Genomic DNA, 10,258 nt, shown 5'->3' on the forward strand with positions numbered 1-10,258 from the left:
ATATGGGTGGCACCGATTCTAAAACTTGACTCATAAAAGTAGAAGGACGTGACACGACCTTCACGATGAGTAGCTTTGGATAACATCAAAGTGTCTATGAAGTAGACAAGATTATTCCCTAAACATCTACGACAAATAACGACTTCTTTTGAGGATTTACCAAATTATCGTGATCTAAATGGAAAGGCTCGATCAGTAATACTAATACTCTCCGCTATTCCATGACTTCTGATGGGGATGTGACTCCTAGATGGAGAAGCCATAGCAACTAAATGCCTTTTGTGAAATTGGATTTCTCAGATAAGTCGACAAATGACGAAATTGGAATCACGATTTTTCGTCAATTAGAGTAACAATAGTGTGCATTTGACTGTGGAAAAGTGCTCTTCAGACTTTTAAATGATTGGATCAAAAGTAGCCAGTAAAAATCATCCAGAATCCCAACCGCTTACCCTATTGGGCGACAGTGAATCGCATCAAGCATTCGGTCGTTTCAACAGGTGATCGGGTGAACTTACGCCGTCTCCTGCCAACTCGTGGAAGTTGAGGGTGGATCTTTCACACCTAATATACGAGCAAAAACCACAACAATTCGACCGCACTTTATGCACTTGAAGTACCTATGAAATGGAAAATTCCTACTTCAAATTTATTGTTTCAAACAACTGTTTAAGTTCATTGTTTTGTGTTTTTAATAGTGAAAAACGATGAAAACAGATAAAAAATTTTTGCACTCTGCGCACGCATGCATACACTGTGTGGTGCGCTGAGTTGAAGGCGCACAGCTAGCCGTACCTCTCACATTATGCACACAAAGACAACCGTGTCTCCGTACCCAATGGTAGTTTCTCACACATAAATTGCCGACAATCAAGTATGCGCCGTTCAGATGGGAAAATACTCAATAGTCTAAATTACATCGTATTTTCGCGTTACTTAATTACCACAAATTTCGGTGCCTGTGCTGCATGCGTAACTCGAGCCGGATGAATTAATTTCTAATTGAAGGTGGCATTAGCCAATTGAATAAAAGTTGCCTTGTACAAGTACGGTCTTCGATCACACCTCTCTCGTTCTCTCAAATGGTGTAATAACACTACTGAGCAAGACCCACCAAACAGTATGTCATGCAGTGTTTTTTTGTACGCATGTACCCGCCACCCATTGGTTACACGCTTTAACCAATCAAGTCCCCGTTTTTCGGGAGAAAGTGGTTAGAACGAAATATTAAAATCTTGGAGGGCTAATTATGCGCTCAGAGGTCAGTCTGAGGACACCTGACCGACGAAATGAATAACGATGAAAACAGACTTAAACAGGCGGAACAAACGACGTAAATAAACGGAGACTTAAATCTGAGGAGTGTAGCACCGCCAGTCCCTAGGAGCTCAGATACCGGGAGCAAATCTCAAGGCCACAACTAAGTACTCCAAGCAGTAATTTAGGCATCAAAAGATGGCCAAAATTTGGACAGTTAGAGCCGAAGAAGCCTCAGCATGCTTTGCTAGCACTTCTGTTTATCAGCCTAACTGTCTTCATAGTTCAGTAGGGGCTGCCTCTCTCCAGGCGGAGACCGCAGTGAAACTTTTATGCAGCCCCTCAAAGGCGCAGGAAGGCCTCTCTGTCTCACGATGTGAGGAAAGCACAAATCCATCCCCGGTGTCAAATGCGACCACAGAACTCTGTGGGATTGGAGTGATACGTTTGAGAGCTTTTGAACCGGCTCGATTGACGCAAAGCGCCTCAGAAGTCCAGTCCCGAGAGTCTCCAATTCCTACCAACTCATCGCAAATCCAAAATCTTCTAGAAAAAGTGCGGAAATCGTTGGAGCAGTCTTCACACGCTCCACTCAAACCACAGACCCCTCTACTCCGTTCAAATAATCACCCACCAACGAGGAACGACAGTAGAGAAACAGAACGATTTCAAAAACGACTTCGGTTTATTTGTAATAGTAATAATATAGAGATGCATATTGACAGTTTTTCGGCATTTGCTGTGGTGGCAGTGTAGTAAGAGTAGTAGTGGTGGTGGGCGGAGTCAAAGAGGTAATTAACAAAAACTCCCAAATTATACACACGCGCAAACACGCCATCACCACCGCCCCGGGGAATTTCAATGATGATGAAGGTGCTAGAGCTGATGATGGTGAATGGGTTGTATTTTTTGGTGATGGTGACGGCTGGTAGTAACGGTGGCAGTCCCCGCCACCATTTGAGAAACGATGAAACACGAGCACACACACACAAATACACAATGGGGGAGGGATTTACACAGAGGGGGATTTGTTGTTCAAATGCAGAGAAAACACACCAAATTTACAGGTAGGGAAAATAGGAGAAAAGAAAAATGACCTAGGCATCCAAATCGACGGAGGAGCGTTGTCGCAGAAGAGCGAGACGATGGAGAAGAGGGAGGCGGCCACCAGACCACTCGTAGTAGCCACAGTAATCATCGTCTTCATCGTTGTAATAGTCATCGTCAACGAAGCAACAGTAGGGACAGTCGTCGGTGTCCTCGTCACCCGCAGCACCCAATACTAATCGACGATGGCTATAGTGGTGACGATAATGGCTGTGGAAATCGTCCAAATCGTGGAGGTTGTGCGAAGTACAAATGGAGAGGCATTGGGCGATTATGCGACCCGCGTCGTTGGTTCGCAGACTCGAGGGACCCGGACACGTACCCATAGCGATTTCGCACAGCAACGGCGTCTCAGATAATAACCACCTAGACGTACGTAGGCAAAGACTGTTAATGCTTACAAGACGCCGCGGAGACGTCTCGGGCGTTGAAAAGGCCTCAACAGGGATTCAAGGAACAGGACTGTATTTTCCTAGTTGAAATTTATACAACGACAAAAAGAATGAGAACCTCTGAATTGCCTTGGAACTCTTAAAGATCTACAATTGTTTACATCCCTTAGGTATTCAGGAATACTACTGTTTAATGAGGACTTCATCAACTACCGTTCCACAGAGCCTTAAGGAGGAATATTACCACGCAAGACATTTTTGTCACAGAGGAAACCGAAAATGACAATCTATTCTGTGAAAAAAATAGTACTCTTGATAAAAGAACATTCAGTGCCTTATTGAGGTGTCAGGTGTTGAAGAAGAATCATTTCATGACACCCTGTCCACGATTCTTGGCTATTCGACGAAGCACGATTTTATAGCTACGTAGAATCCCCTCTATACTATTTCCAACAAGGAGTCAGGCAAATGTTTCATTGAGAAGTACAGTACTAATGGTTTGTGGGAACTTAATAGGTAAATAAGAGAAAAACATTTGTCAATCAAGTAGGCACATTCGTTTCCACGGTTACAAGGGGTAACTAAGTTCCACAAATTGCCAAAGTACACTCGACTTAAAGCCACGTGGCCGAAAAAAAAGCAATAAAAGAATGCAGCTGTCTTCAGAGTAAAGACCAACGAGTAGTCAAGGAATGCTAAGGAAAATGTCGTAAACCTATGGCTTGAGATGGGAACGTTGGTGAACGTTCCACCGCTACGTGCAGAAATATTGGAAGAGGATACATTATCGAGCGACCTAAAGTAAACAATGGTTAATAAAACTGACCTTCTAGCCTCAGGAACGTGTTTGGCCAGATTGCGGAGTATGAGAGCTGCAGTAACGCGGAGATGTTTGGTCACTGGACCCTCCCTGGGTGGCGGCACAATGCGTCCTCCTCCACCTACACCACTGGCCGCGGCAGCGTTGTAGTAGCGACCCGATATTGCGCATTGCGATACCCAAAGATCTGATTGCAAGCGACGCGTTTCCACTTCCTTGATGATCGCCCAGCCCGATTGATCGGGAACACTGATGGAGACGGGGTAGGAGGGTGGCGGTGGAGGAGCGGATGATGTAATAGCTATCGACCGGCGCCGAGACTCGAGCTCTCCAGCTGAGCAGTGGTGCTCCAGAACGTGCGACATCAGCGCGAACGGTGCACGCGGCAGGTGAGTGGAGGCACAATCGGCCCACTGACAGCAGCGGCGCTCGATTGGCGCAGGGATGACAGCGGAGGATGCGGAGGGAAGACCAGACTTTAGGTGGCACTTGTAGACGTGACAAGACACCTGCGTACGAAAAAAACTCACGTCACAAGCAAAGGAGCTAAGAGACGATGATAAAAGCAGTAGATGTGGTGATTTGAATAGGAAAAGCTTAAAGATAATGAAATGAAGCGATACAAATAATGCTGCAGCCAAGCTAATGGGACCGAGGGAGTCGTGAGCAGAAACGAACCTGTTTAGCAACTGGGAACCGTTGGAGACAGCCGCCCCACTCACAGACGAACATGGGGGGTGAAGGTGGCGGCGGTGGGAGCTGCAGTTGAGATGACATGGCAGTCTTAGTTGATTCGCTCTTCAAATCAACTTTGCGTCGCTTCGTCGGAGAACAGGAGTAGGCGGTGTCATCAGGCAGGATCGAGAACGCGCCCTTGAGAACACGGTTCCGCAGAGCGAAATTTCGCGGCCTCTTTCGAGTATAGTAAAAACCTACGCGACGATTGAAGCAGAGGTAATGTGTGAAGAAGGTGGCCACTTCAACAAGCTTCGCCTCCATCCACTTATCATCTTCTCCCTCTCTTGCTTCAGCTTCATCATCATCACTCTCTTCTTTCACCTTCACCTTATTTGGTTTCTCACTCTCCCTCATAGTCACGTTCTCGTTCTCATGGAAAACACCATTCACCAGAGGAGGCTCAGTCTTCACCGGCAGCTGTTTCTTCACAGGAGCGCTCTCACCATTAACAAGTTTGATGGAGGGAGCAGCCGCCACGACAAGATCGTTCCTTATGCTGGGAATGTGATGGATGGTACTGCCACTACCGCTGCCTCCACCACAGCCGTTGACCAAGGGTGGAATATTCTTGTTTGAAGGTGAGTTCAGTACCTCTTCAAGAAGTGATTTTGAGGATGACTTCCGTGGAGATAGCAGATAGTGATGCTGAGGAAGGCGGTGATTCACCAAGGAGTTGATCAAGGGGGTCGAAACTGCAAAAAAGTATCGCGGTTTTGGTTATCGTTTCAGTTTCCCTCCGTCCACACCTCCAACCATATCCTCATGCGTTACTAATAAGTCTTCTGAGCTCGTACTCCTTATTACGTCCTCAGGAATGACTCAAATCACTATGTTGGTGATAATGGCAAGTGAATCCGATCTAAATGACCATGATTCGTGATTTCAGTAGCCTGATACGACATCAAAGCAACAAGGAAGGAAGGTACCTGTTGCAAATGGGTGAATCTACGCAGAGTTACAAAAGAAGAGTGGCCAAATTAAAGTCAAATTTTGACAAGCATCCCGATTTTGAGTACTTCAAAATAATCACTATTGGAAAGAGACCAAATGTAAATGAACCCAAATTCGGAGCAATTATAATTCCTCCATTAAATCCATTTAGATGTTTTGACGAATGGGAGGCACGTAGAATGTGTTCGCTGCGGAACATCGTTAAGTCCTTGACGCTACATCTCAAAATAATCCTTCCTCAAAAAATTCGCCACTAAGGTCTTATACTCAGAAATCCCTAACAGAGCTGCAGTGTATACTACCAGTAATGAAAAGGGTAGCATTCTATCTATACTGATAACTCACTGTACCATCTTGAGTCCTGTCGCACAGTTTACTACAATCTACAGAAGGAGTTAATACACTTGTAGCGGGCGAGTTTCATCATGACACGCCAGGGACGAGGCTCAAAAAGAGAATATACTAAATATATATTGACTTTAGTCCCTGCTCACGGGCACAACCCCCCATGCCCTTTTGTGTATTGGTAATATGCAATTATCTAGACTGTTATGATCTGGGAATGCAAGTAATTAAAAGAAAACAATCACTTTTGCCATTCACGTGAGGCGATCGGTTAGGTGTGGAGGAGGCGGCAGCGCCGTTAACTCTCGTGGATGTGCGTCGCGGAGGAGGCATTTGAGGTGGCGGCATCTGCAGTCGATCGGTGAGCTCAGAAAGACTGCTTGCCTCTGGCTTTACATTGGCCACCTGAGGCGGTACCGCCAGGCCCCCTGGGCTGGTGGCGGTGGCAGGGGAAGAGACTGAACCGGGACCTAAGAGACTCGCCAAGGACGGCGATGAGGACGTCGAACGTGGTGGTGGGAGGGTCAAACGTGTCTGTGATGGTAGAGTAAAGGGCCGAGAAGGCACTAAATGCGGATTGGGCATCGGTTGCGGTGATGTTGGTGGTGGAGAATGACGTGGAGCCTGTTGAGGAAGATATTGGAGTGGAGGTGGGGGCGCCGCCGGCCGAGAATGGTGATGGTAGGAGTGGGGGTGAGAATGGAAAGGTGGTGGGTAATGCATCACAGGCTGACCCATCACCATCTGTGAAGGCGGCGGTGCTGATGGTTGCATGGGAGTGAGAACGGGCTGGGGCTGACGTTGCATCACTTTGACGCGATGCAGGGAGCCGGGACCCATAGACTGGCCTTCAAGACTGAGGAAGGCGAGGAGTGGGCGGAGGTGGATAGAGGCGCGACGAGCGGCGAAGACTGTTGATGGAGCACGTTTCGAAACAGTGTCATCAGCAGAAGCGAGAGCGCCCCACAGGCGTGTGCACGCGAAACCCCCCATGCCCGTCGCGGTGTAGAGGGCCTCCAGAACCGCGCACACCAGACCCAGGTCGGAGAGACAGAGCAGCTGAATCAGCCGGCACCACAAGGAACGCGGCAGACCCGCAAAGAGGCACTCCACATTCACACCCTCCGGTACACGCAGAAGATTCGTCAGGAGGTTGAGGCCTGAGAAGGACATTCAAGTTACATATAACTTCCTCGCAATGCCACCTTCCCTAAAAATAACAGGCATCTACGTACCTGTGCCTATGCCAATGTATCAGCAATCGCCTTTCCAATCAATAGGCACACACATAGGCACTTAAATAAGCTTAATAGGCAGACCCAATACTCAACCTCATTTCCGCCACAACAATTTACGTGAATCAATTCTTGAGTTTGCCTATGCTAATTATTCCTGATCGTGGTTGCAGCTAAGTGGGCCTAAAGAATGCCCACAACACCCCACTCACAAAAGGATTCAATGTGTCAACTCAAATGGACTTGGACCCCTGCAAGGCTATCATGTCAAGCGCGTCACAGCTCTCAGACTAAAGTGCAAGAACAGCTGGTTTGTCAGTGGAATCAGTGAAATATTACCTTAGATACAACGAGTTGACACTCAGTCTTTGGCCTTCAAGTATGATATCTATCCAAAGACTAATAAATTGCTCATTGTAGGCCGCATGAGAAGAAAGGCACATTTCTGAAGCCACTCCGAACAGCAAAAAAAGCAACACCATGCAAGAGTTTAATTTCTCACCTCGACTAACTAGCACGCACTCAAACAGACAGGCTATGTACACGCTGACTGCTGATTTTTTCTCCCACATACGGCGGTATCAAGGGAAAAGGCAAGTTAATTCACCCGTAGAAGAATTTCCGGATTGCACAGGAATTAAATTAAGGCAGGCGTACCAATATTAATGATTTACATTCAAGTAATAATAAGTTATTAAAATTGTTTCAGCTGTCTGGAACGGAGCCCTCCAAATTTCACCTACACTAGTTTGATTCGCATTCTTCTAAAACCATGGTTATTGCTTATTATTTGGTTCACAAAAAGGCAACCAAATTTTTGTCGCCAGAATCGCCCCACATAAGCCGAATTTTGCACCGTCCAAGTGACTATCAATTATGAAAACTGAGTGATAAGTAACTGGATTTAACTACCAGATTGTGGTACAATACGGGAGAAAGTGATCGTCACTCTTTTTTTAACTATGTTGACATTTCAGACTTCGCAATGGCACTGAGTTCCGTTCATGTCAATAGTTTCGGCACTTCACCATTCTTTATGAATACTCCCACATTTTGTAACATCTTCAGTGAGGACCCGATCCAAACCGTGTATCAAAAGCCTCAAGCCAATAGGTGGCTACGTGCGTGCGCATGTTGTACTCTTCAACGACGCCACACTCAAAGTAATAGCAACCGCATATGCCATGTCACGCGAAAGGACAGCTGATCGCTCCACGCACACACCCACATGCAAACAGGAACAGCTGTAGCCAATAGCTGCCCAGGGTGGCTGTGATTGGCCCAGACAGGGCACAGCCCAATAGTTTGCGAGAGGGCTTACCGGCGAGGAGATCGCACCGATCGGTGGACTGAAAGAGACAGCGAATGAGGAAGCGCAAGCTGACCAGCTCGATGCCAGTGAAGGTATTCAGATGCAACGGGCGTGGCACTCGTATGGAGACAGTGGCAGAATTGGTAGGTGCGGTGGAGGTAGAAGTGGTGGGGACGAGGGGATAGCGCAGCCCGCTGACCAACTGGAGGCCGAGCTGGCGAAGGGCGGAATGGCGCGCGTAGGCGCAGAGGAAGGCAAAACGCAGAGCGCAGGGCTGAGAGGAGAGAAAGCGCGCATTCTCCCGCCACGCTGAGAGTGGGGGGATGAGGCCAGGAGCGGGAAAGAGGCTCCGACCCCGGAACGGACGTCCACCGGTCTCGCTGAGACCTCCGCTCCCGGAGAATGCGCGACGACCCCTCATTGAGGCGAATGCCATCATCTACAACAGAGATAATGTTTTGATATCACCAGTACGAAGGTTCATGCAAACTGAGGATACAATGCTCATTGGCGATTTGAAACGACAAAGGTATAATCCAGTCGAAAAGTGGGGGTGTTAATCCATAATTTGCTGTATGTCTCTGAGGAAAAAAACAGATTAGCAAAAGGCAATTAAATGAGGTAGAGCAAAGCCCGTTAAGAAAACATGATTTTATCAATACAACTCTGTTATTCTTCGTGAATCGCATGTAGATCATGGAACAACCCGCGACAGGTGATTTGGAGGTGAACATGCTAGCTTTTAAAAAGTCCATAATTACAATGTGAAAATAAAAAGAACCCATTTGCCAGTCATTCGATTTCGTAAACAAATGGCTTAGAATAAGGGCTTTTAGTGGAAACTACTATGAAGAACATGCTGAATGAATCGACCTTGCGTACCCTAAAATTGCAAAAAAAGTTTGATCCGCCTGTCAAAATTTACTACTAAGACAACTAATGTTGCACCTACGTATCCAGAAAACATCATTGATATGCCAGCTTTTTGGAAGTCAATAATCATCCGTTCATGAAGATTCTAATAGAAAATACAACAATACAATACAATACAATGAAACAAATCAGTGAAACGGCAAAGGGGCTAAAACCGTTCAAAAATTGTGATTCAATGACCGGATCTGCTTTTGGTACTTTGGTCCATATTAGACCCAAAACCACCTGATAAACGGTGCTCGCTGCACGAGGAGTAGTCAAAACATTAAAACGTTTCAGAAGAAGCGTCTAAAAAGTGTTTAGAAGCATAACTTTTGAAGCTAATACTTAAAGGCACTTTTCAGTGAATCAGTCAGCTAGAGACAAGCCATTGAAGGTAAGACGATAATCATTACAAGAAACATACCTGCTCAATTTCGTCATCATCCTCCTCTAGAGGCGGCGGCAGACCCGGAAGGTAGGGCGGAGTGACACAGTTGACTAGGGTCGCCACCACCATGAGCACACGGGAGAGAGGTGCATTAGACGAGAGACAGTCATCGCTGCCGCAGCCGTTGCCGAGGGCACTACCGGTGGGACCAAAGAACTGGCGTGCGTGGCTCGGCGAGGGCGAGAAGAGGTCATGTGTGGTGTCTGGTGAGGGCGGTGGAACCACGCGGTAGCCTGCTGTCTCAGCGTCCTGAACCAGAGGCTCGGAATGCTCTACAGGGAGAAAACACCGAAATCGTTGAAGGGTGATGGCCTACCCCCGATCGGCAGGCCTGCTACCGCACGATGACTCATGCTAGGCACGCACGAGCGGTCAGGGGCGTGCGCACGCACGCGCAGCCGGAGAGGGTGTCAGGGTTAAGCTCGTGCCCATGGGCTTACACTGGGAGGGGAAATACTCGTGCGCGGCCAACGGCATCTAACTGGACACGGATAAGAGCGTACGCCGCACACCTGGGAGGACTGTTCTAAGCCAGACAATCAGTTCACGGAAGGGCTAGGTCTCTGTGAGATCAATTTGGGTTTTGTAAATTGAAGTGAAATACTGCAAGTCGCAATGCTCAGAACTGTAGGTTCAGATCACAATGAGGCCAAAACCTGCTATCCAGTACATACAAGTAGTGTGAAGTAGATCAGCATTTTGCGCACATATAGAGCAAGTTATGTAAAACCGTTTAAG

At 47.2% G+C, this 10,258-nt stretch overlaps 1 protein-coding gene across 1 annotated transcript in view; it reads right to left on the bottom strand. All coding sequences in view use genetic code 11, as the record gives it.

The window, feature by feature from the left end:
• Positions 1–2,354: 2,354 nt before the first annotated feature.
• The window catches only part of EGR_09072 (AT-rich interactive domain-containing protein 2), a gene marked incomplete at both ends in the record, with an annotated part of 9,648 nt that continues 1,744 nt past the window's right edge, over positions 2,355–10,258 (bottom strand). Inside the window, 6 exons of the mRNA XM_024498321.1 lie at positions 2,355–2,730; positions 3,583–4,172; positions 4,255–5,006; positions 5,856–6,770; positions 8,167–8,596; positions 9,497–9,769. Of these exons, the coding sequence (XP_024347278.1) occupies positions 2,355–2,730; positions 3,583–4,172; positions 4,255–5,006; positions 5,856–6,770; positions 8,167–8,596; positions 9,497–9,769 (3,336 nt within the window). The remainder of the gene's footprint in view (positions 2,731–3,582; positions 4,173–4,254; positions 5,007–5,855; positions 6,771–8,166; positions 8,597–9,496; positions 9,770–10,258) is intronic.

This window comes from Echinococcus granulosus (assembly GCF_000524195.1).
Source record: "Echinococcus granulosus chromosome Unknown EG_S00130, whole genome shotgun sequence".
NCBI classification, from domain to species: Eukaryota; Metazoa; Platyhelminthes; class Cestoda; order Cyclophyllidea; family Taeniidae; genus Echinococcus; species Echinococcus granulosus.